At 46.6% G+C, this 26,293-nt stretch overlaps 3 protein-coding genes across 4 annotated transcripts; 1 reads left to right on the top strand and 2 right to left on the bottom strand.

Moving 5' to 3' along the window:
* Positions 1 to 5,925: 5,925 nt before the first annotated feature.
* LOC142886081 (complement C1q-like protein 4) lies at positions 5,926 to 7,029 on the top strand. The gene is made up of 2 exons (XM_076022992.1): positions 5,926 to 6,306; positions 6,391 to 7,029. The coding sequence occupies exons 1-2, from the start codon at positions 6,138 to 6,140 to the stop codon at positions 6,672 to 6,674; spliced, it is 453 nt and encodes a 150-aa protein (XP_075879107.1). The 5' UTR covers positions 5,926 to 6,137; the 3' UTR covers positions 6,675 to 7,029.
* Positions 7,030 to 15,285: 8,256 nt separating this feature from the next.
* On the bottom strand, positions 15,286 to 17,816 carry LOC142886079 (uncharacterized). The gene is made up of 5 exons (XM_076022990.1): positions 17,544 to 17,816; positions 17,291 to 17,437; positions 16,893 to 16,976; positions 16,669 to 16,815; positions 15,286 to 16,599 (listed from the first exon to the last, which is right to left on the bottom strand). Exons 1-5 carry the CDS (start codon positions 17,791 to 17,793, stop codon positions 16,316 to 16,318), a joined length of 912 nt encoding a protein of 303 aa, XP_075879105.1. The 5' UTR covers positions 17,794 to 17,816; the 3' UTR covers positions 15,286 to 16,315.
* A 2,309-nt stretch (positions 17,817 to 20,125) lies between these two features.
* Positions 20,126 to 25,177, bottom strand: pptc7a (protein phosphatase targeting COQ7 a). 2 transcript variants are annotated; one of them, XM_076023052.1, is made up of 6 exons: positions 24,976 to 25,177; positions 24,188 to 24,367; positions 22,212 to 22,410; positions 21,407 to 21,530; positions 21,198 to 21,330; positions 20,126 to 21,121 (listed from the first exon to the last, which is right to left on the bottom strand). In XM_076023052.1, the coding sequence occupies exons 1-6, from the start codon at positions 25,175 to 25,177 to the stop codon at positions 21,063 to 21,065; spliced, it is 897 nt and encodes a 298-aa protein (XP_075879167.1). In that variant the 3' UTR covers positions 20,126 to 21,062. The 2 variants fall into 2 exon arrangements, with proteins under 2 accessions (XP_075879167.1, XP_075879168.1); XM_076023053.1 differs by having other exon boundaries at positions 21,198 to 21,327.
* Between the last annotated feature and the right edge of the window lie 1,116 nt (positions 25,178 to 26,293).

Raw genomic sequence — 26,293 nt, 5'->3', positions numbered from 1 at the left:
AAGCCTGCAATGGCAGAAGAGAAGAGTCAGATGAATCAGTGGTCAGGTGGAAGTCTTTCCACTGTAATTGTAGCAGCCAAAATGTTGTTTTTTATCTGAGCCAGTGAGCCAGTTGTTGTTACACTCTTTATGCTGTGGGTGTCGCTGTGTTCCGGTATTGTTTGTGGTTTAGGGGTATAAAGGTAGGCATGTCACTGTTGTTGTCAGGTGTTTTTTGACCCGGAAGAGCAAACGGGTTTTTGACCGCTCTACCACGACAAGTTTGTTTTGTCTGCTTGGGAAATTGGAATACGAATAAATGTGGAAAGCCCTTCTTTCAGCCAAAGAGAGGCGTAAGGATCGTTTTCCCCCGGAGCAACATATCGCAACATTAGCGGGCGCATGAGCCAGGTAATTTAGGGCCAAACAAAAGAAGGAGCAAAGCACTCGGCTTCGCTCCTCCATCAGTCAAAAACCGCTCTAGTTGGAAGTTCGTGGAATCTTCGGCACGTTGGGGCAGCCAGGAGGCTGCTTCTGAGGACGAGTCGAGCTGCTGGAAGTTGTCTGGATTTACGTCGACGTTTGGAGTGCGGCGACGGCCGTCGGTGTGCAAGCGTGGGAGCTGCAATGCTAATTGCTCTTGAAGACCATTGGGTCACCGCGAGGCGCCCAACGCCTGGAGGTATTTGTAGCGCTACACCATATGGCCATTTTTAACTTGTGTGCACACAAAATTGCCACAAATCCTGTGTGTGTGTGTGTGTGTGTGTGTGTGTGTGTGTGTGTGTGTGTGTGTGTGTGTGTGTGTGTGTGTGTGTGTGCGCGCGCGCGCGCGCATTCTGTGTCGCGCGATCGGTAGATTCATTGACTATTTATTTAGGATGGAGACGAACGCGACGTCGGACGTTACGGGGACTAATGTGCGCACTGCGAGTAAACCTGGTAGTGTAACGAGCGGTGTTGACCCACAGACTGGGAAGCGAGTTATTAAGCTCTCTGCAAAGGCAATTGCCAATCTTTTAGATAGATTACAGTCTGACAGAAAAGCTACATTTAATAAAGCAGCTAACATAAGAAAATCAATAAGAGGTTCAATGGAAAAATATGATGAAACACAGGTACAAAAAGGTCTTGATGAACTGACTGAAGTGTGTGATGATGTAAAAGGTATTCATGATCATTTGTTGGGTTTGCAGAAGAAAATGAAAAACATGAAAGGTGGTTTAAAGCAAAGTTGTTGCCTATCAATGAGTGTATTGCTGATGCAAAAGAGTGGCTTTCATGCAACAAAGGTAAACCTAATGAAAATGCTCATGTTGTGGATGATGTTAAACCCAATGACAGTGTTTCAAATATTAGTGTACGCTCAAGTCACAGGAGCCGTAGTGGTTGCATGTCTAGCACCACATCCCCGGCAGCCATAAAGGTTGAAGCAGAAAAGGCTGCGCTTATTGCACGTGCTGCAGCTTTAAAAGAACGGCATGCACTTGAGGAGCAGGAACAACAGCTGAGGAGAAAAAGAGAACCGCTTGAAGTGGAATCTGAAATGGCAGCTTCCAATGCAAAACTAGCAGTACTTCAAGCATCAGATGGGAGAAGTTCTTCAGGATCCACCAACGGCATGAATTCTTATCTCAAAAGGGAGCAAACCAAAAAGGAAACTGTCAACGCATTAAATCCTCTGGCAAAGGAGTATGAGCCAGGAAAAATGACAGCAAGACAGGATTTGACAAGGTTGTCATTGCCACCCAGCCAAGCTCTATTGATGAACGCGCAACCCAAAGACACAAAGCAGTGGGTCGAAGCTGCTGCATTGCATCAACGAACTGCAACAGGAAAGCAAAATACTGCAATCGTCGCAGCATATTCAACACCGTTCAACAGATGCTCAGCCTTCATATCATCATCAAATTCAAAGTCAACCTGGAGACATGCTTTCAATCATGCATCGGCAGGATGAAATAACAGCCCTCGTGCAGCAGCAGCGTTTTGTGTCACTCCCGCCACGAGATAATCCCACATTCGAAGGTGACCCATTGCAGTACAGGGCATTCATTAAAGCTTTTGAGCATGGAGTGGAAGAGAAGGCAGGTCAAGCAGATTGTTTGTACTATCTGGAACAGTTTACTAGGGGACAGCCACGTGAGTTAGTACGTAGCTGCCATCATATGGCCCCTGAGCGTGGCTACGTTGTAGCAAAGGAGCTTCTACAGCAGCATTTTGGAAATCAGTACAAAATCGCAAGTGCTTCCATGGAAAAGGCTTTGGCGCGGCAAACAATAAAATCAGAGGATGTCAAAGCTCTCCAAGCCTACTCGTTATTTCTGCGAGGATGTTGCAATGTCATGGAGGAGCTTCAATACCTGCAGGAACTGAATATGCCAGTAAACATGAGAACCATTATGTCAAAGTTACCTTTCAAACTGAGGGAGCAATGGAGGACCAAAGCTCATGACATAATGGAGACCACCAAAGAGAGAGCTTGTTTCACCAATCTGGTCATGTTTATTGAGCGCCGCGTCAGTATTCTGTCTAACCCTCTGTTTGGTGAAATACAAGATCCATTGTCTGGTGTTGCTGGGGTAAAGACTGTCACCACATTTAAATCACAACCCAGAAACAGAGTAAAGGGAAATGTTGTTGCCACCACAGTAACATTTATGGAAGTGACTGATGGAAGTGAAAGGCCAAAGTCGGAGCCAAAGAAGGGTGAGAAAGCTGGATGCCTATGCTGTGACCACAGTCACTTGTTGGAGGAGTGCAAGCAGTTTATGGGAAAGACGCACAAGGAGAAGATGCAGTTTCTGAAGGGAAAGGGAGTGTGCTTTGCATGCTTACGTGTTGGTCACATGAGCAGTACATGTGAGAGGCGCTTGACATGCGACGTATGCAGTAAAACTCATCCCACCGTGCTTCGTATTAAAAGACCATCAGCTCCAGAATTGTTAAACCCATCTGACCAGCCAGCTTCACTTCGAAGAAGAAGCAAAGCACTAGGCTTCGCTCCTACAGTAACCTGTCAATCAAAGTAGGAACCTGTGTTTAGGTTGTAGGCATTTCCGATGTTTGTGACCACATGTCTGAAGACCATCACAGTGAGAGTATTAAACGGGCCGAGAGTTTGAGAGCCCGACGCCAGTAGAGAGGCTGAGAAAGCCACCTGTTTGACTGAGACACACAGTTCTATTGAGAAAAGATAAACCATGCAAGCATTTCTACATTTCTACCTTCATTTTTCTTCTTACATTGTTTGTCTGTCTTCAGTTCTTCTACGTGGATTTCTGTAACATCTGTCCTGGCTTTCAGTGAGCTCAGCTCTGCTGTTTGAGCTGAAAATGTGTAGAAAATATATGCAGTGTTTGGTAACTTAAGTTCTCAATAAATGCTTCAAACATAAAATCAACCTTCAGTGCAAGGACAAGGACAATAAAGTCAGAAGACTGTCCAGAAAGCACGAGGTTAGAGGGAGAAAATGTTGAGGGCTAAAGGTGGAATCACATCTGAACACATTACTAAGCACATCACAATATCACATATCATATTGTTGTTGTCCCCTCTGGCCTGTGGCAATTCCATCTGCTGATTATTTAATGTCTTGACAATTGCAGTATTTGTATTTTGTCTTTACACTGTAAGAAAATACCTTGCAGCTGTTGCTTCAGTTTGTCCACTTGCTTTTCAAATTCAGTCTTTTGTGACTCCAGCTTGGCCGTTTGTCCTAAAAAACAAACGGCATAGATTTTCCAGAATGAAAGGAAGCCAATGACTTCCTGTTTTTATGACCATCTGTACTGTTGTTCATCATTGTGTTTCCCTACCTTGGTTTTCTGTCTGCAGTTGCCTGATCTCCACCCTCTGCTCAGCCAACATGGCACTCATTTCTCTCAGCACAGCGTTGACATCCTCTTTCCATGTCAGTTGTTGGTTGAGGGTTTCTTGTGGTCCTCTGGTGTGCTCAGTAAGTTCCTTCCCAAGTGGTGAGATGTCACTGTTGAGCTGTGGTTGAAGCTGTCCTGAGCAGAGAGAGGAGATGAGCTGCAAAAACAGAAAACACAATGTAGTCTTCATTGTCAAAACGCTCTACCAACACAAGTGGGACAGTTTGATTGGATCTTGTTGTCACTCCACTCTTTTATAGGGAGGAAGGCAATCAATCATTTTCCAGACAGGTGTGCATGAAGCTTGTGCAAGAGATCTATTTGATAACATGTGCCAATTCACAAATACTCGAAATTGAGTATTTGTGAATTGCATTCTACCCAACACATGTTCAGAACACACCAAGCAAAGTCCACTGGCTGCCAGTCACGTGTGGGACTCTGATGAACTGAACTGGAGACTCTTTGTTGTCGAGAGTTGTTGTTGTTTATTTGTTTGTACAGTGGAAGGGAGCAGTGCCACCAAGTAGTTCAACAAGATCACTGACTGTGGTGATCCAAGATTGGGCATTGTGTTGAGGACCCAACAAAGGCGGGGGCGGGGCTTGAACCTGCGTCGCAACAAAGAAATGCAACGCAGCAGCAGTGATGAAGAAGAGTAACACAGTAACGGACGGCGCAGAGCAAAGTTGAGCTTTGCTCTGCGCCGTTACTGTTTTTTTTTTTTTTTTTTCATTCCACACCGCACATGAAGTGGGCCGGTCTATCAAGGATTCCCGGAAACCTTTGGCCATGGCTCGCCTGCTGCCAGCGGTGCGTAGGCGATGCTAGGTGGTGAATCACCTTAGAAAACAACATAACACAGAGTAGCAAGTTCATCCAGGCCACTGCTGCCCACTGTGACTCATGACGTAGTCCTGGACTCTTCTTCATCACTGCTGCTGCGTTGCATTTTGAACGTGGCAGTCAGTGGAGTAGTGGCTAAAATGCTGCATTGATGAGTTTTCTTTGTTGCGACGCAGGTTCAAGCCCCGCCCCCGCCTTTGTTGGGTCCTCAACACAATGCCCAATCTTGGATCACCACAGTCAGTGATCTTGTTGAACTACTTGGTGGCACTGCTCCCTTCCACTGTACAAACAAATAAACAACAACAACTCTCGACAACACGTGACTGGCAGCCAGTGGACTTTGCTTGGTGTGTTCTGAACATGTGCTGGGTACTTCAGAAGAAGCAGTAATAGAATGCACTTCACAAATACTATTGGCATGTTATCAAATAGATCTCTTGCACAAGCTTCATGCACACGTGTCTGGAAAATGATTGTTTGCCTTCCTCCCTATAAAAGAGTGGAGTGACAACAAGATCCAATCAAACTGTCCCACATGTGTTGGTAGAGCGTTTTGACAATGAAGACTACATTGTGTTTTCTGTTTTTGCAGCTCATCTCCTCTCTCTGCTCAGGACAGCTTCAACCACAGCTCGACGGTGACATCTCACCACTTGGGAAGGAACTTACTGAGCACACCAGAGGACCACGAGAAACCCTCAACCAACAACAGACATGTAAAGAGGATGTCAACGCTGTGCTGAGAGAAATGAGTGCCATGTTGGCTGAGCAGAGGGTGGAGATCAGGCAACTGCAGACAGAAAACCAAGGTAGGGAAACACAATGATGAACAACAGTACAGATGGTCATAAAAACAGGAAGTCATTGGCTTCCTTTCATTCTGGAAAATCTATGCCATTTGTTTTTTAGGACAAACGGCCAAGCTGGAGTCACAAAGAACTGAAGTGGAAAAGCAAAAGACTGAAGTGGACAAACTGAAGCAACAGCTGCAAGGTATTTTCTTACAGTGTAAAGACAAAATACAAATACTGCAATTGTCAAGACATTAAATAATCAGCAGATGGAATTGCCACAGGCCAGAGGGGACAACAACAATATGATATGTGATATTGTGATGTGCTTAGTACTGTGTTCAGATGTGGTTTCACCTTTAGCCCTCAACATTTTCTCCCTCTAACCTTGTGTTTTTTGGACAGTCTTCTGACTTTATTGTCCTTGTCCTTGCACTGAAGGTTGATTTTATGTTTGAAGCATTTATTGAGAACTTAAGTTACCAAACACTGCATATATTTTCTACACATTTTCATCTCAAACAGCAGAGCTGAGCTCACTGAAAGCCAGGACAAATGTTACAGAAATCCACGTAGAAGAACTGAAGACAGACAAACAACGTAAGAAGAAAAATGAAGGTAGAAATGTAGAAATGCTTGCATGGTTTATCTTTTCTCAATAGAACTGTGTGTCTCAGTCAAACAGGTGGCTTTCTCAGCCTCTCTAAGGGCGTCAGGCGAAGGATATCTCGGCCCGTTTGATACTAAAACTGCGATGGTCTTCAGACATGTGGTCACAAACATCGGAAATGCCTACAACCCAAACACAGGTTCCTACTTTGATTGACAGGTTACAGTGGAAAGACTTCCACCTGACCACTGATTCATCTGACTCTTCTCTTCTGCCATTGCAGGCTTCTTTACTGCACCAGTGAGAGGAGTCTACCACTTTGACTTCCATATCCATGGACATGGAAATCCTTCTCATCCCTCAAGTGTTGCGTTGTTTAAAAATGGAGACCATATTTGTATTTCCTACGCACGTCAGCCATCACATGACGTGAACTCAAGTAATGGTGCCAGACTCCTTCTTGAGGTTGGAGATGTTATGTATCTGAAATTGCGGGAAAACTCAAGAGTGTATGACAATTTACACCACCCTACAACCTTCAGTGGACATCTTCTGTTCACAATGTAAAGAGGGAATGCAGCCTTGCATTGCATCATCCCTGAGTTTTATTCTCTCAGACAGTTTTTAAAGGTAAGAACTCAAAAGTGATTCATTGTTTGCCTCACAGCTTTTTTACTTCACAGTACAGTGATAATTATCAAAGGCAGTTTGGGGTCTCATGCCAACTGGAGAGAAATATAACAAGCAGTTGCTGAAAATGCTGTAATAAAATTATTTTCACGTTTCTTTCATTTCCTTCCAAGTCATGAGAGCAGCAGGGTAATAAAATACTGTTGTCTTTCTGGTGTGATTGTCAATATAAGGTGACGTCAGCAAGGTGGGATAGGGGAGTTAACGACACGCTACCAGAGTAGAGGGTGAGACAGACAAGGGACTGGTGAAAAAGCCCAATAAAAACAATCCACGTTATAAAGCACAGTTGGGCTCATGCGTATGTTATTCAATAACACGACATGGTGTCAGAAGTCCTGTATTTGTCGTGGACGAGATGAGTATGGATGAAGGGAATGAGACCGGGGGAGCCGCAGCACTCTCCCTGAGGGACAACGTGGCGCAGCGGCCGGTGAACGCTGCCGGACCGAGCGCTACCTTCAACATCCAGCCGCCGGAGCCCTTCGACTTTTCAAAGCCGCAGGAATGGGACAAACGGATCCGGAGATTGGAAAGATTTCGCTTGGCAAGTCATCTCCAAGCGAGCTCCGAGGAGAACCAGGTGAATACCTTGATTTATTGCATGGCAGACGAGGCAGATGACATTTTACTCGGATTAAATTTGTCGGACCACCAAAGACGCACATACCAGGGAGTGCGAGAGGGATTTCAGATTTTTTTTTTGTTGTTAAGAAAAACGTCATCTACGAGCGCGCTAAGTTTAACATGCGAAATCAGAGGGAGGGAGAGAGCGTGGATTCGTTTGTCACTTCACTGTATGCCCTGGCAGAGCATTGTAGCTAGGATTTTTAGCAAGCTGGATGCCAATATGGGGTTTTGGCAAATCCCCCTGACAGCAGACTCAGCGAAACTGACGACTTTCATCACGCCCTTTGGGCGCTATTACTTCAAGAGGCTGCCTTTTGGGATTGCATCCGCCCCAGAACACTTTCAGAACCGCATGGTGACGGAGGTCACTGATGGGCTGGAGGGCGTCGTCTGTGGGGCCAGACTCAAGAAGAGCATGACGCTCGCCTACATTGGAGAAGATTCAGCGGGCGGGCATCACTCTGAATGTCGACAAGTGTGACCTGTCAAAGACTGAGGTGATCTTTCTGGGCCATGTGGTCTCCGCCAGTGGCATAAGCCCCGATCCGAGCAAGACTGAAGCCATCATGAAGATGAAGGAGCCGACGACTGCAACTGAGCTGAGGAGCTTTCTTGGGATGCTGAACCAACTTGGGAGGTTCATGCCGCGGCTGGCCGAGAGGGACAAGCCTCTGCGGGACCTCCTGTCAAAAAAGAACTGCTGGGTGTGGGGCATCGATCAGGTGCGCGCCTTTCAAAGCTTGAAGGAGGCACTGACGTCTACACCAGTGCTAGCCATGTATGATCCTAACAGGGAGTGCAAGGTCTCAGCAGACGCGTCGTCGTACGGACTGGGAGGAGTACTGCTTCAAAAATGGGACGAGGGGTGGAGGCCAGTAGCCTACGTGTCTCGGGCTCTCACACCCACGGAGCAGAGATACACGCAAGTAGAGAAGGAAGCTCTGGGGCTGACATGGGCTTGCGAGAGGTTCCGCAACTTTCTCATTGGGAAACATTTCCAGATGGAGACAGACCACAAGCCTCTCCTGAGTCTCCTGGGGACTCAGTCATTGGATGCTCTACCTCCTCGGATCCAACGCTTCAGAATGCGACTGATGTGCTATTCTTACTCCATCACTCATGTGCCAGGGAAGTGCTTGTGGACAGCTGATACGCTGTCGCGAGCTCCGGTTCAAAGGGACGAGACACCTGCAGACAAGGAGCTGTTTGAAGATACCAACATCTACGTGGACATGGTGATGGAGAACCTACCTGCGAGCGTTGACTACCTTGAAGAGCTGAGGGAGCAGCTGCGAAGGGACAGTGTGTGTGCACGTGTGATGCAGCCGTGCGCTGAAAGCTGGCCAGTTAACGGGCCCACAGAGCCGGGACTCAAGCTGTATCGGGCAGAGCAGGCATTCCTCACAGTCCATAATGGTGTCTTGCAGAAGGGACAGAGACTCGTCATCCCCTCAGCGATGAGAAATGATGTTCTTGCCAAACTTCACGAGGGTCACCAAGGCGTGGTGAAGTGCAGACAGCGGGCGCGACAGTCAGTGTGGTGGCCCAGGCTGAGCCAGCAGCTGAACGAATTGGTTCTCAACTGAACATGCTGCAAGGAGAGGCAGAACCACAGAGAGCCACTGATGCCATCGCCGTACCCAGGCCGGCCACGGGAGAAGCTGGGAGCGGATTTGTTCATGCTCGGGAGCAAGACCTACCTGCTGGTTGTGGACTACATGTCAAGGTACGTGGAGATAGCTCTGCTGACATCCACGAGGTCAAATGATGTAATCCACCACCTCAAGTCGATCTGCGCACGCCACGGGATACTGGACTTTCTCGTTTCGGATGGGGGGGCCACAGTTCTCAGGAACGGCTTTCTCGGAGTTTGCAGAGTCCTATGGGTTCCGCCATGTCACCAGCAGCCCAAGATACCCTCAAGGCAATGCAGAGGCTGAACGTGCGGTACAGACAGTGAAAGGCCTCTTGAAGAAAGCAGACGACCCCGATCTGGCTTTACTCGCTTACAGGACTACCCCTTTGGAGAATGGGTATAGTCCAGCTCAGCTTCTCATGGCAAGGAGGCTTCGGACAACAGTGCCCATCCTTCCTGCCTCCTGCCTTGCTAAGTCCAGCTATTCCAGATTGTGAAGCGGTTATGCTGAAAGAAGGTGAGAAGAGGACAAAAGATGCACAACGTTATAACCAGCGGCACCGTGCGAAGCACCTTAAGACACTTGAACCGGGACAGGATGTGACTCCCAGTGCACTGTGGTACTTGTAGTATGGTGGTGCGTGCAATATAACAGTGGGCCAACTGTAATACTAATAATGGGGGGGGATGGACGTCATCATCTGCACACCTGCACACAAGAGGACCATCAATAAATGCCTGCCAGCGTGACGACACACACAACGAAATAACGTCATAGTTTCACGTTATTTCGTGAAACTATATCGTAAAAACGTGAAACCATCAGGTTATAACGTGATGCTGAACCCTGTTTTTTTTATTATTATTATTAAAATCACTGCACACTGCTGCAATTATTTTACTGTACGGGTAAGGGTTCAGGTTCATGTTTACAATATGATTATTGTCCAAAACAACAGAAAATGCTGCTGTAACTACCGCTGGCCAATCAGTAGGTCCACGCTTCAAACTGATGTCAACAGGTGCCTTTGTTCAACGGTCCAAATGAAGCACCATTGAACACCGTGAAAACTACACCCCAAAAATAAACGCTTTCAATGAGGACTTCTTAAAAGACCATAATATTCATATTTAACATACATTAACAGTGACAAATAGCTCATTTTAAGCAAAACTAAAATAGTGTAAAGTTTATATACAACTTATCAATAAAAAACAATTATTAAAACTCATGCCATGCCATTTCATTTACAAAATCGACTATAATTGATTAAGCGTGGAGCGCTGTCACATCCTCCTCAGCGGCCCACGCACTGACCAACTGACCGTCCAGTTCTTCTGCAGATACGGTAGCATCTCATCAAGCAGAGAGCCAGAGCAGAGCAGCTACAAATAAATAAAAGAATGCAAGCCCAATACTGAAAGACCTTCCCAGGTTCACTCACATTGCACTGCAGTCTTCATCAAAATGTATTAAAACAAGATATTATATGAAGCTGTTAAACATGATCCATTATTACATTACTACAATTATATTACTATTATATCACAGCACTACATATTATACCTAGGAACTGCAGGTATTATGCACTATATTAGTACACATATTAGTATATTAGTATTGGTATATTAGTTATGTATATGCACTATACATAACATACACTAATGACCATATTCCATATAATATATATTGACAAAGTATTATACACACTAATGCCATATAGCACGGCGTCAGTCTGCGAGGCCTGAACACAAACACTGTGTCCCAACTCAGACCACACGAGGGCGACGTTCACCCAGATGCTGCTGACACACACACACACACACACACACACACACACACACACACACACACACACACACACACACACGCTCCACCCTCTCCTGTGGTCCTACAGCTTTGAAAAAAATCAGGTAAGACACAAAACAAATCTCTATAATTACCATCTATTCAAAATTAGGTAACACTCCAGTTTTGATAAAAAAAAAAGGATTTTGGCCCCAAATGGGGTCTGTACATTTTGAACATTCAGTGCTGGTGGGGCCATTGCCACACATCACATATTTCTAGATGTTGTACCTCAGCAGGTCCACACACACATTTGTAGATTTTATACCCGACCAGGTCCACACACTCATTCCTAATTTGTATACCTGAGCAGGTCCACACACACATAAGTACAGTTTTTATATCTTGCCATGGCCTTAAACACAAATAATCATAGGTTTTACACCCACAAGGATCATACACTCAAGGGAAGCATCCATCGGAATAGATTTAGGAAATACAACGCTCAACATGCCATATAAAACATTCAGGTAGTCGTGTTTTTTTTAGGAGAAATACGCGGGTATATAAATTTGCAGATTATGTCATGATGCCTCAACACACTGTTTCCACCTGCATTAAATTTGTGATTGAAAATCCTATCCATCTGGCTTGTGATTGTTTAAAACAAGGGTAGACCTTGATTTTATTGGCTTCAATGTTTTCATATGTATGTCATTCACAACAACGGATATGCCCAGAGTCAGTGCAACTGTACACCGCCAGTGTGGCCAAAGCTAACTGGATTTCCCCCAACATGTATATCCCCATTTTTAACACAGTTTAAGGCAAACTCTGTTCTTAGGTGTTCTTGACGAGGTGCAAGTGCATGGTGAGAAAAGCAGTCATCCATTCACGTATTTATCAATGTATTGCTTTTCTCAAAATATTATTTAATTATGCAGTGCAGGTTCCACACTGTGGCAATAAAAAGAGCTACAGTGCATTTTATTGTGGTGTTTAAACAAAATAATTGTCATACTATTTATTTCTACAATCAATCAGGCAAAGATTTTTTTTGGTTTCGACTTTCAAATTTTATCCCCAAAAATATTCAGTTTAAATCCACCTGATGAGCCTGTGCAAAAGACATATATTGCAGTTTCCCTTAGAGAACCAAACATAATTAAAGCTGCAAGCAGCATTCAAGGGACTGAGCCCACCCGGCCACCGCCTGCAGCGACGTCTGCCACCCGGCCACGAGCCCCCGACACCCGCCGACGCTCCCCAACCCCTGGCGATTCCGCCCGAAACCCGCCGATGCCCCATGACTGAAGCCGACGCCTGCTGAGGACACGTGAAGCGCCGACTCGATCACAATCACATTTAGAAACATTCAATTTCTAAATGTGATTGATTACTGTATCATTTTGGAGATATTAATCCTAAAAGTTTTCAGTATACCATACTGAATGTTACAGGCATCCTTTCAACCCACCCCCAACTCCCCCAAAAAAGAGAAGAAACAAACAGTTGACTGTGCTCACGTTCAGCTCACATATTTAATTTTATGAGTGATGTGATTTGTTTTCATAATGTGGAAACAAATTATGTTTCCTCTAATCATCTATCCTGTCATTGCAACTGTCATAAAGGTAAGACAGCATTTTGCAAAAATTTTGCTTCGCCCTTTGTTAACATTCCTATGCAGTGCAAATCTATTCACAACCTGACATACTCTTTTGTTTGTTTCCTTCACACTAAAAAATGACGAGAGAGACAGACAAGACAGACAGACAGACAGACAGGCAGAGAGAGATTTGGAGGAGGTGCAAACAAATGTAAATATCTCACTTCCTGTTTGGAATTCTTCATTTGTTAGAGTGTACGAAATGTTCTTCTAGAAGATAGGAACGCGTGGGTTTTGGTCCCGGGTCGCTCCTACGTTCCTAGGGAGAGTTATGAGTTTTGAAGTGCTTTCTTCCACATCTCGACCTGTAGGTGGCGCTCTAGAGCAGCTGCGCTCTTGTGCTTTTCATCACAGAAAGATTTCATCCGCCTCGACATGTGACCAAAATTTTGTTGAAATCAAAGAATTTTAAGGGGGTCAAAATGGGGTAAACACTCTTCAATGGCTCTAGGGGGCGCTATTGAGAATCTTTGAATTTTTTTTTTGTACGAACTCTAATTTTGGGGAAGTTCTGACCTGCATAAAAAATTTGATGAGTTTTGGTGTCTGGGAAGGGCATCAAAATGAGGATTAAAAAAAGGTGAAAAATTCGTAAATTTTGGCGGACCGTAAAATGAAAACGATTGGAAACTAAACCGATCGAGCTTATACTTTTTGTCGGGACGGTCGCATCTCTGTCATACTCCAATTTCGAGGCCGTAGCACTTACAGTTTCAGGTGCAATAGTTTTGACCTAGTTTCAAACAAGTCAAATTAGCTCACTTCCGGTTTGGTTTGGCTAATGGGAGTATATTGATAAAATGTAGGTATGGATTGACTTAACACGTGGGTCTTGGTCCCATGTCTCTATGACTTGCGTTGAATATTTTATAGCAGTCTTTGTGTTTTGGCTTCTGTAGGTGGTGCTATTGAGCCGATTTGAAAATTTCCTTCAAATTAATACATTTATTAGCAGGTCTGGCCTGCACGGAAGTTTCCAAGACTTTTGGTATAGGTTAAGGGGGTCAAAATGGGGTGAGAAGCCGCAAGACCAGTTCGTTTCGAACTGGTCTTCTGCGGGCTCAGTCCCTAAATATCATAATGTCATTGGCAAAGTTGTCAACTTTGGAGTCCCTCAAAAAGGCCAAAATTGATTTCCATTGAAATATGTCAACTGATTGTGATAGTATATCTCCAGGGCTTTACAATGATACCTCACATGTCCATTTCTACTGTATAATTTTAGAAGAAAATCCACCTCAACATAGACATAATGATTCGCTGAATTTTATATGTTGAAAAGTGGTGAGGTAAGCACAGCCATCTAGCGGTCAAATTGCGGATTTTCTTTTTATGGTGGAATCGAAACCTAAGAAGCACCGCGGTGAATGTGGTGCCAACTTCAGCGTCGTCCTGAGCTTAACGTTAATTTGCGCTGCAATGTTGATTTGAAGACTTTTAATAATTTATAGTCGATTTTGTAAATGAAATGGCATGGTATGAGTTTTAATAATTGTTTTTTTGTTGATAAATTTTATATAAACTTTACACTATTTTTAGTTTCACTTAAAATGAGCTATTTGTCACTGTTAATGTATGTTAAATATGAATGTTATTGTTTTTTTCGAAGTCCTCATTGAAAGCGTTTATTTTTGGGGTGTAGTTTTCACGGTGTTCAATGGTGCTTCATTTGAACCGTCAGCCATCAGTTTGAAGCGTGGAACTACTGATTGGCCAGCGGTAGTTACAACAGCATTTTCTGTTTTTTTGGACAATAATCATATAGTAAACATGAACCTGAACCCTTCACGAAATACCGCTCCCTACGATAACAACAGCCACTTCCTGTCCAGCATATGTGTCAATCTGAGGCCCGCGGGCCAAAAACCAAGTTAATTATCTTTGGCCCACATGATGATATTTCATTAGTATTACAGTTGGCCCACTGGTATATTGCACGCACCACCATACTACAAGTACCACAGTGCACTGGGAGTCTGGGGAAGTAATCTGGCTTCCTGAAAACACTCAAATATTTCCTCAAAGCCGGCGTTTTCACTGAAACCACACAGAGCCAAACTGCATATTGGATAAGTTTGAAAATGCCGACGTCACAGCTCTAAACCCCGCCCCTCCTCTTGCAACCTGAGCAGCCGTGAGGTGCAGACGACCAACAGCAGCAGCGTTGGACAGTGGACTTGTTACTGCTACAGTCTTCCATTAACCTCCACTAAAACAAAGCACTAATAATAACACACGGTGCTGGTGGATGGATGGTGGATGGTGTGCAAAGTGAAAATAAACACAAGCAAACCCATCTGCAAACTTCCTGTTTTACTTTTTATTGATTTTCTTTTGGCTCGGCAGACTGGCCGACCGTCTTTTCACGAGCGACCTTTCTGTTCTCTGTGGTGCTCATGTTGTTAATGAGCTGCTGCTTCTTTAAACCCAGCGTGCTTCAGGTCTTCTTAGACTTAGACTTAGACTTTTTATTTGTCTTCTGCATTCATGGAGTAAACTAGTGGCACCACACCAGGTCTGGCATAGGTACTACATCGTCACTATTATCTTAGAGAGAGTAGATATCAGTCGGCTGTGTAGGTGACGCCGTTGATCCTATCGCTTTGATTATTATATAATCTGTAATCAGAATGTCAGGACGTGTTTGGAACTTCCTGACCCTTGGACCATGTTTAGTGTGTCAATGTGTTCTAGAGTTGTAAAAAGAAAACCTGTTGATTTTAACGAGTGTTCAAACAAGTTGCAGAAATGGAGCCACAAGAAATGCATGCAAATGATTTTATTTATTTTCAACATTTCTAGAAGCAGTGATTGGTGAGGATCACAAAGCAGCAAACTGACTTCAATGCAGCTTTAGTGCAGCTTCATTCTTGCACTTTTCTCTCTTGCTGTTGAAAGGACAGATTTGATTTCTCTTTGGAAAAATAACTTTTTTGCTGTTGTTGGAGCCATTTGTTTGTTGCTTGATGTATATATAGAGAGTCCTATGTTTGGTGACTATTATTTGTTTTGAGTGCTATGTCGTTATTTTCCCACAAGGTGGTGTATTTTATTTGTTTCTCTTGCGTGGCAATGTAAGGAGGGCAGCTGCCAATTAGACAGGTGCGCATCTGTGGAAGCCAAACAATTCTTGAACCATAAATGCCCTCTCAGGTCAAGAGAGTCGTGGTTTTGTTGGGTTTATTACTTTGAAGAGGTGAAAGAGATTATATGTTTGTTTTTTTAAACAAATAAACGCGTTGAACAATGTCAGTCCCAGAAGGCAACTTTACGCTTTCTTTGTGTTGTTTATTTCATGGCTTAATATGACCACGCATTATGATACAGTTTGCCACAAATGCCCCTCAAATTAACCAAGTGGTCATTACAGCTCTTGTTTGCCTGTTAAAAATGTTCACACTTGAAATTATTGACAGAGCCGTGAGAAAATATTGCAACTGATTTTATTTGTTTATTTATTGAGTTAGCTTAATGATTCATATTTAGGCAATGCCATATAGCAACGTTGTATAGGCTGTGATAGGCCCTCCACATGTACTTTTTTTTAAAAATTAATTTATTAATTAATTTATTAATTAATTATTTTTAATTTGGCCTACTCAACTTGTCCAGGGTGTCACCCTGCCTTCGCCCTATGACAGCTGAGAGAGGCTCCAGCAGACCCCCGTGACCCTGAGCTCAGGAAGAAGCAGGCATGGAAAATGAATGAATGAATTTGGCCTGCTGTGTATTTGAGTTTGACACAAAAATGAAACATCACAGGGATGATGCAATGCAAGGCTGCATTTCCCTCTTTACATTGTGAACAGAAGATGTCCACTGAAGGTTGTGTGGTGGTTTACATTGTCATACACTCTTGTGTTTTGCACCAATTGCAGATACACAACATCACCAACCTCAAGAAGGAGTTTGCCACCATTACTTGCGGCCACAGCATGGGATGGCTGATGCTCAAAGGCAATAAGAACACGGTATCCGTTTTTCACCAACAGAGCACCTGTGCCATAAGAAGGATGTCCAAGTGCATAGACATAGAAGTCAAAGTGGTAGACTCCTCTCACTGGTGCAGTAAAGAAGCCTGCAATGGCAGAAGAGAAGAGTCAGATGAATCATTGGTCAGGTGGAAGTCTTTCCACTGTAACCTGTCAATCAAAGTAGGAACCTGTGTTTGGGTTGTAGGCATTTCCGATGTTTGTGACCACATGTCTGAAGACCATCGCAGTTTCAGTATTAAACGGGCCAAAATATCCAGCGCCTGATGCCAGTAGAGAGGCTGAGAAAGCCACCTGTTTGACTGAGACACACAGTTCTATTGAGAAAAGATAAACCATGCAAGCATTTCTACATTTCTACCTTCATTTTTCTTCTTACGTTGTTTGTCTGTCTTCAGTTCTTCTACGTGGATTTCTGTAACATCTGTCCTGGCTTTCAGTGAGCTCAGCTCTGCTGTTTGAGCTGAAAATGTGTAGAAAATATATGCAGTGTTTGGTAACTTAAGTTCTCAATAAATGCTTCAAACATAAAATCAACCTTCAGTGCAAGGACAAGGACAATAAAGTCAGAAGACTGTCCAGAAAGCACGAGGTTAGACGGAGAAAATGTTGAGGGCTAAAGGTGGAACCACATCTGAACACATTACTAAGCACATCACAATATCACATATCATATTGTTGTTGTCCCCTCTGGCCTGTGGCAATTCCATCTGCTGATTATTTAATGTCTTGACAATTGCAGTATTTGTATTTTGTCTTTATACTGTAAGAAAATACCTTGCAGCTGTTCCTTCAGTTTGTCCACTTCAGTCTTTTGCTTTTCCACTTCAGTCTTTTGCTTTTCCACTTCAGTCTTTTGTTTTTCAAATTCAATCTTTTGCTTTTCAAATTCAATCTTTTGTGACTCCAGCTTGGCCGTTTGTCCTAAAAAAACAGATACCATAGATTTTCCAGAATGAAAGGAAGCCAATGACTTCCTGTTTTTATGACCATCTCATCTGTACTGTTGTTCATCATTGTGTTTCCCTACCTTGGTTTTCTTTCTGCAGTTGCCTGATCTCCACCCTCTGCTCAGCCAACATGGCACTCATTTCTCTCAGCACAGCGTTGACATCCTCTTTCCATGTCAGTTGTTGGTTGAGGGTTTCATGTGGTCCTCTGGTGTGCTCAGTAAGTTCCTTCCCAAGTGGTGAGATGTCACTGTTGAGCTGTGGTTGAAGCTGTCCTGAGCAGAGAGAGGAGATGAGCTGCAAAAACAGAAAACACAATGTAGTCTTCATTGTCAAAACGCTCTACCAACACAAGTGGGACAGTTTGATTGGATCTTGTTGTCACTCCACTCTTTTATAGGGAGCAAGGCAATCAATCATTTTCCAGACAGGTGTGCATGAAGCTTGTGCAAGAGATCTATTTGATAACATGTGCCAATGAGTATTTGTGAATTGCATTCTACCCAACACATGTTCAGAACACACCAAGCAAAGTCCACTGGCTGCCAGTCACGTGTGGGACTCTGATGAACTGAACTGGAGACTCTTTGTTGTCGAGAGTTGTTGTTGTTTATTTGTTTGTACAGTGGAAGGGAGCAGTGCCACCAAGTAGTTCAACAAGATCACTGACTGTGGTGATCCAAGATTGGGCATTTATTCATGGTGAGTTAGACAGTGCTGTCTCTGGCTCCATAGCAAAGTCTGTAGAAGCTCACCCAGGCACTCTGAGACAGGTGACTCCCTTGAGCTTGTTCACCTGGATTGGTTGAAGGAGAGTTGATGACCTTCCCCAGTGTGGTGGTTAAAGTGGACCATTCCTTGCCTCATGAATCCAGGATCCATCCAGGAAGTGTCTGCCTCAAGTCAGAGAAGTGACCCAGGACATTACTTATTGGCCTCATATAAAACATTAAGAGGTGTTACATAACACATACAGTACCATGACATGATAGTAAAAAGGAAATAAAACTGGAAGCAAACTTTATACTGCTTAATTGTGAGAGCATTACAATACTGCATGAAGCAGGCGTACAGCCAGGAATGGGCCCGTGGAAAACTAGAAAAATAAAGAAAAAATAAAGTTGCAAGCAGCGTTGAAGGGACAGAGCCAACAGCCGCCCCGACTGTGTAGGTGGCGCCATTGGTCCTATCGGTTTGATTATTATATAATCAGAATGTCAGGACCTGTGTTTACTGTGTCAACTGTGTACTGAGTTGTAACAAAACCCAGTTGATTTTGATGAGTGTTCAAACAGGTGGAAATAGCTCACTTCCTGTTTGTCGAGTGTAAAAAATTAGAATGGATGAAATGTAGGTCTGGAAGAGAGGAACACGTGTGGGTTCTCGTCCTAGGTCTCTACGACGTTCCTCTTGGCCTCTAGGTGGCGCTCCGGAGCGGCTCCAGTTTTAATTTCTTCATCAGATGAAATTTTTTGGCAGCCTTTACATGTGTGCACATTTTTGGTCCAGATTGAAGTATGATCAGAGGTCAAAATGGCGTGAAAGTCCCCATTTTCTGTAGTGGGCGCTATTGCACGGATTTACAGTTTTTTAACAAAATTAAAAGTTTTGGCAGGTGTGACCTGAGTTTTGGAGTATGGGAATGTGGTCAAATAATCGTGCATTCGAGGTGACCTTGACTTTAAAGGGCCGTGCAACGGTTGGCATCAAAAAGGTTTCACAACAAATACATTTTTGTCATGAAGGTCTTGGTTGGGTCTTACTGCATTATCAAGACCATAGCACTTATGGCTTCAGAGCCTTATATAAAGCCAATAAACAATGGAAAAGCAATGGGTCTGTCACCCTTGTGCAAGACGTGGCCCCAATAAACTTCACACACATATTAAGGGCAAAGAACACACAGTTTTTTTCCTGATTGTACGAAGCACTTTGAGACGTTTGTGGGTGTGATTTATCGCTGTCCAAATAAAAGTTGATTGATTGAACACGCCGACGATAACGACAACGATATAAAAACAAACGCTGCGGACCCAACAAAGGCGGAGCTTGGAACCAGAAAACCAATAGATCCAGCATTGACGCAGCACTGCACTGACTGGCACGCTGTCATTGCAGCAGCCATGATCATACGTTCCCTCAATACCAACACGCTAGTTATCAACACTCCCCATTCTACCTCACAACAAACTATGTAAGGCAGCCCTCTGTGATGTCACAGAGGTGCCCTGACTGTAGATGTTGACCGTGTTGACCGTTCGTCTTATCCTGCATCGTTGCCTTGCCTCGTCTTGTGTGGTCTGACTGTGTTTCTGCTCTGGACAGGTGACTCTGAAAACTAGGAAGGACTCCTTCACCAACTTGCTAAATGTTGCCTTTCTTTTGTACTGTTGTAGGCTCTGGTGAAGCCAGTGTGCACTGTGTGGATTGGAGGCAGAGGGGCTACTGTTGTTTTGACCGTAGCAAAATATTAAACCCCAAATATCCCAACAAACATCCCAGTTGGCCAACGAGATGTGAGAATGATCGTCTCTCTCCCACCAGTGAGTTTCTGTGTGTAACACACACTAGGTTGTAGTGATGACTTTGTTTAAAAGGTGTGTATGTGTGTGTGTGTTTGTGATGTGGTGACGGTTCAAGTCAAGCTAGGAGAGCAGCAGGGTAGCAAAATACTGTTGTCTTTATTTAAATATTGTCCCTGCTTGAACACACACACACACACACACACACACACACACACACACACACACACACACACACACACACACACACACACACACACACACACACACACACACAGCTGTGCTCTGCTTGTCACATGGTCAAGCCAGGTGAGGGTCCACACAGCTCACTGGCTGAGTGGAGTCTAGAGGTGTCAGTAGGGGGCGCAATGCAACAGCCAAGGCTTCTGGACTACAACTGGCTGAGCCGTCAGGTGAACACGCTGCAGGGCATGATGGGAAGGGCGGGGCTACTCGGCAGTCTGGAGGTAGAATGGACCAATGGGCTGACGGAAGGCACATCAGAGGCAGGAAGTCGCTGATTCAGAGCGTTTGTGCGACACCTGGTGGAGACACACAAGCGTGCCGCCGTCACGTCACACAGACCCACCACCAGGCAGCGCTGCTGTGGGATTAAAGGGACCTTCTGGAGCAGGTGGACCTGGAACCTCAGCAGTGTGAAGAAGCGTCCAGCAGTGCCCCCTGCAGGTGGTTGGGGGAACAGTTCCTCTGACAGTTTCCTCCTCCTCCTCCTCCTCCTCCTCCTCCTCCTCCTCCTCCTCCTCCTCCCTGCAGGCTGATGTAGGGCCTCAGCACGGGGCCTCCACCAACAGCGTGACTCTGATCCCCGTCCCGGACACGCCCACTCATGGCTCCTCCCAGCCAATGGGATTCATCCAATGAGCCCCAAGACGCCTTTAAGTGCAGCCGAGGCCAAGAGGATGTTCCAGGACTCCTCGTCAAGCCCCTCCCCCCACCACCCGCTGCGGTTACGTAGGTGTTCCTGTAGGAGGCCCACCGCGGGTCTGCCGGGGGTCTCGGAGCGGAGCGGAGCCGATGACGACCGCTGGGTCAACTTCCTGTCCAGCAGGAGAGACTCTAGTCGGTGTATTCAGCCACTATGGACAGCAGCACCGTGATGTCATCAGGTTTTCCTCCTGCACAAACACACACACAGTCACCACTCTGCTCAGGACAGGAAGCACTGGGTCACCTGAGCTCAGGCCCTCCTACCTCTGACGTTGAGGCCGTTGTCGCAGGCGAACTGGGCGAAGGGCGACATGTAGTTGGGGTCGTAGGCCAGGACGTGGGCCTGCTGGGCGATGCTGCGTGCCGTCTTCTGGATGCTCTCGTAGTTGGAGTTCTGCTGTTTGGAAAGGAGCCGTCAGAACCTCCACATTAAGCTCCGGCCGACGCACCTGTCCGGCCGCGGCGCCCCCTACCTTCAGCTTCTTCAGCTCCTGCAGGATCATGTGGTCCGGCATGTTGTCGAAGAGGCCGTCGGTGGCGGTGAGGATGATGTCACCCAGCTGGACGTCGAAGGAGGAGCTGTCGGCCGCGTCAGGACTGCAGGGAGGGACAGAGGTCAGTGGGAGTACTGACCTCCAGGTCAGGGCAAAAATGTCTGCCGTGCGTCTGTGTGTCTGTCATTAAAGTCAGCGTGCGTGTTCCCACCACCAGGGGGCAGCGTGGGCGCGTTTCAGAAGCTGAAACCAACGGAGCCTCTTTGGAAAACTACACCGCTGCTCTACCTTCCACATGTGGGGACCCTAATCCCCCCAGACACAGTGTCATCATCATCATCATCATCATCATCGTCATCGTCATCGTGTCTGTATCCTTCCTCGCTCACAGCGACGGCTGCAGTCGTTCTGATGGTTCTGGATCAGAAGGTCAACCTCTAGCCACAGTGCCTCCAGTGGTGAGTGAGGAGTACTGCACCGTGTCCTCTAGCCGCACCTGCTGCTGCTGCTGCTGCTGCTGCTGCTGCTGCTGCTCCCACCACCACTGAACGACTCAGTTGGACTGTGGTAGTGAACCAGTGAGTCAGCTCAGCTTCTCCCTCCTCACTGATCTGCCTGCGTGACCACTGACCCAGTAGGAGGCGGCTCAGCCTGCTGGTGCCTGATTGGCTGAGTGAGCTCCCCCCACCCCAGGCCTCTGCCCACACAGACTTTGACCTTGGGCCACCGAGCTGAGCGCCTGCTGAGCGCCTGCTGACTGCCTGCTGCTGCTGCTGCTGCTCACCTGTCGCTCAGCACCACCCCCTCCACCCCTGGGGGGGCGATGGCCAGCTGGAAGGGGGTGTTGAAGTAGTGCTGCTGCTCGTCTGAGCGGTGGACCACCTCCCCTCCTCGCACCACCAGGAAGCCCGAGTCGCCCAGGTTGGCCGTGTGCAGCTGGTGGCTCTGCCGGTCCAGCACCACGATGCAGGCCGTGCTGCTGCCTGCACACACACACACACACACACACACACACACACACACACACACACACACACACACACACACACACACACACACACACACACACACACGTTAGCCATTTTCATTGAACATGTTTAAAACAGATCAAACACAACAAACAACAATATTATCACTAAAAAGAACAAAACAAATGAATAATTATTATTATTATTATTGATAATAATATTAATAATAATAATAATAATAATAATAATAATAATAATAAAATACTTGCGCCTGCAGTCACTTTGTAAATAAACCTCATGTTCCAAAGCGATAGGAAGAAGTGATGCAAAACTCTTCTAGTCCCGCCCCCTTTTCCATCTGCTTTTAATATTTACTGCAAAATAGCACATCAACCTTGCACGGGAAACATTATGGGATGTTTTAGTCCAAAGGAACATGAGTCAAAATCAAGAAAAAACTAATTTTCATATTTTCCATTTTACGCAGTCTCTTTAATTTCTCTGTGATTGCAAGTTTTAGTCTCCTCACTGCAGCTGCTCCACAGGGTGACTCCCCCTACTGGCACACTGTGGTATTTCTGATTTGTCCAGACTTAACTTTGTATATGAATTATTTTATTTTGAAGTCCACTTGATCTCTGAATTCTAATATTTACTGAAGGACCGGATCAGCAAATGCAGCAACAATCGTGGCGAGTTCGGCTCACAACACATCTGTCCCAGAGGAGGTCCACAGACTGGACACTCACATCCTGACTCGGACTCAGTTTTGGGGGATGAAGTGCATTGTGGGTAAAAGCAGAGGTTGGGCTCTGACACCAGCAGTGGCAGTGACAAGAGTCAGCAGCAGAGGGCACCATCTCATCCTGCAGCTTCGCAGCAACACAACCATGTTTCCAGGCAGCTGACCAGTCAACAACAACAACAACAACAGTCGTCTGGGAGGGGACGAGAGGGAAGCCGAGCTGCTGCCACACCCTGCGGCCCGCTGAGTCACCAGCAGCAGGACCTCCTCACGCTCTGGGACTCCCATCCAGCTCCACCAGCAGGAACACACACACACACACACACACACACACACACACACACACACACACACACACACACACACACACACACACACACACACACACACACACACACACACACAGGCGATCTGCTGCATGCTGCTGCAGGAAGAGCTGCACGGGAGGGGCGTCATCATGGGATGGAGCTGAGCTCTGAGTCACGGTGCAAAAATCTCCATCCAGACGGCAACACGCGAGCAAACATCCCCACACGGCTCAGGAGAGAACATGTTGTTCAGGGAGCTCCTGGAGGCCAGAGGCTCCTCCTCCGACTGGGAACTCTGGGAAGTAGCTGCGTTTCCAACACCACTACAACTGCACCAGACCTAAACATGGCAAGAAAAGCTGGAGGTGGAAACCAAAGCTCCCAAACATGGCTGAAAGGTTCTGACTCTCATCAGCTGGTTTCTCACATGGATCCACACAGAGGAACATCGCGTCAGTGGACGTGACGTACGGGGTCACGTGACCAGTGACAATGGAGGGTTATGATTGGACAGAGGAGGAGACGGAATATTGTTTCCAAGTCATCAAAGAGGAAAACAGAACCAGCGTTCTGGACCGCAAACAAACGTAAACAAGCAAAAGCGAACGTAATTCTAATGAAACCTCCTGGGACCGGAGCGACGGCGGATGATCTTCACACCACGCAATGGAAACACCTGCAAGTCGCCACTGTACTTTGTTTGGACACAATGCTTTTATTTTGTAGCCAGCCCACTCACCCAGCAGCGGCACTTTGTTCTGCAGCAGCTCGTAGTAGCCGCTGGTCAGGACGCCCACGGGGTTGCTGGGCATGAAGCGGCCCTCCTTCACCAGCCGCTCGCACGTCTTCATCAGCGTCCCCGAGAACTGCGAGGGGTCCACGCCGTAGTCCCGCCAGCCCCCCACGCCGTCCGCCACACCTGAGGACAGAAGCACATGACGGATCCTGATTGGTTGCTTGGTTGGTCAGAGTGGAGGGACGTGGAGACAAGAGACCCTGAACACCCTGGTGAGTCTCAGCTTCCCTCTAATAGTGATGTCATCCATCCATCCATCCTGCACTCAGGGCCTCAGGGGTCTGCTGGAGCCTCTGCCAGCTGTCACTGGGTGAAGGCAGGGTGACACCCTGGACCAGTGGCCACTTCATCACAGGACCACATAGACACAAAGTCTGGACTCATTCACATACGCACCTACAGTCAATTTACAATTCCCAATTCACTTCACATGGATGTTTTTGGAGTGTGTGAGGAAGCTGGAGAATCCAGCAGACACTGGGAGAACCTGGAGAGAACCTGGAGAACCCAGCAGACACTGGGATAACATGGAGAGAACCTGGAGAACCCAGCAGACACTGGGAGAACATACGACTCCACACACAGGGGTGGCAGGCATCGAACTCGCAACCTTCTGGCAAGAGGCAAGGACCACTGAGGCAAGGACTAGTGAAATATTAAATATAATGTAATATTTATTCTTCTTATTAATAGCTTAATAATAACAATAATAACGGCCAAGCGCCTCTCACCCAGAACGTCGGCCGACCGGTGCCGCGCCACGAAGCACGCGTCGTCCCCATAGCACGTCCCCTTCTTCGGGATCCCTTTGCGGAAGTCCTTGCCGAAGCCGCAGCTGGCCGTCACCAGGCTGTAGTCTCGGCTGTCGGTCTGCGAGAGTCCGCCGATCACAGCCCTGGCCACCAGTCTCCCGTACGACAGCACGGACAACATCCCCCAGCTGGCGGCTCACGCGGCGGCTCGAGCTGGAGCTAGCCGCGGAGCTAGCCGCGGAGCTAGCCCCGCTGGAGTGAGCTCACAGACGACGACGACGACGACGACGACAACAACAACAACAACAACAGCCGTTTCCGGTCCGGTGGGAACGAGGTGTAACTCCGCGCTTCAGGGGAGGGCGCCGATCCCGAGCCGAGCTAGGAGCGGCTTGTCCGGGGCCATGGTGCCGCTGGTGCCGCTGTTGCTGGTGCTGCTGGTGCCCCGCTCCTCCTCCAGCCTAGTGCATAACACCGGACACGGGAGCGCGCTGCCCTGTGGCCCCGCGCACGCTCCGCCAGCCTGGTCTTGTGACTGTTGTCGTGACGTCAAAGCTCATTACGCAACCTGCCTCTCCATATAAGGAGCAGTCGGCCGAAGCGCCGCTTTTATCTTATCTGGCGGCGCGGTGCTGGGAGAAACGATGTGTTTGCAGCCGGTCGACAAGGTGCCGTCCTTCCACCGCTGGATGGAGGCAAACAGGAACAACCGCGGTTATTAAAGCTCGCGGAAATATTGGGATGTTTCTCCCGGAAGTAGCTGCTGCTGCTGCTGCTGCTGCTGCTGCTGCGGGCTACTCTGCTGTGTGTGGATCCTTGTCTGGTCCACCTGGTCCAACCTCTGCACTTTATTGTCTCTCCAGGGTTCTGTGCTTTATTCTGTCTCCCCCTGGTGGGCGTTGACCGAAAGGTCCCCACACCTCCTCCTCTCTTGGCACGTGAGGGAACAGTTTGTTTGAAAGGAACAGACTCTCTCTCTCTCTCTCCCCCTGAGTCACGTGCAGCTCGGCCTCTGACGTCATTGCTGGCGGTCATGACGGGTGACTGCAACGTGCGAAGTTCCTCTTGGAGATTCATAAAGTATTCATTCATCTGTCATATTCCACAGATGAAGATGTTTACCACTGGTTTCCATGCGGAGCGCTGCATTCAGGGACGTCGTAGATCTGAACAGCACGATGTGCTGCTTTGCTCAATGTTATTATATTTATTATTATTATAATATTATTAATAATATGTTATTAAGTTGAATTGATGATGATTCATCTGAGGCATTCGGTCTTTTCTCAGTCTGTCC

The sequence above is a fragment of the Nelusetta ayraudi genome, unplaced genomic scaffold (assembly GCF_046127955.1).
Source record: "Nelusetta ayraudi isolate G7.1 ecotype Tasmania unplaced genomic scaffold, CSIRO-AGI_Nayr_v1 ptg000014l, whole genome shotgun sequence".
Taxonomy (NCBI): domain Eukaryota; kingdom Metazoa; phylum Chordata; class Actinopteri; order Tetraodontiformes; family Monacanthidae; genus Nelusetta; species Nelusetta ayraudi.
Note: the sequence above shows the minus strand (reverse complement) of the source record. Positions and strands in the feature narration are given on the sequence as shown.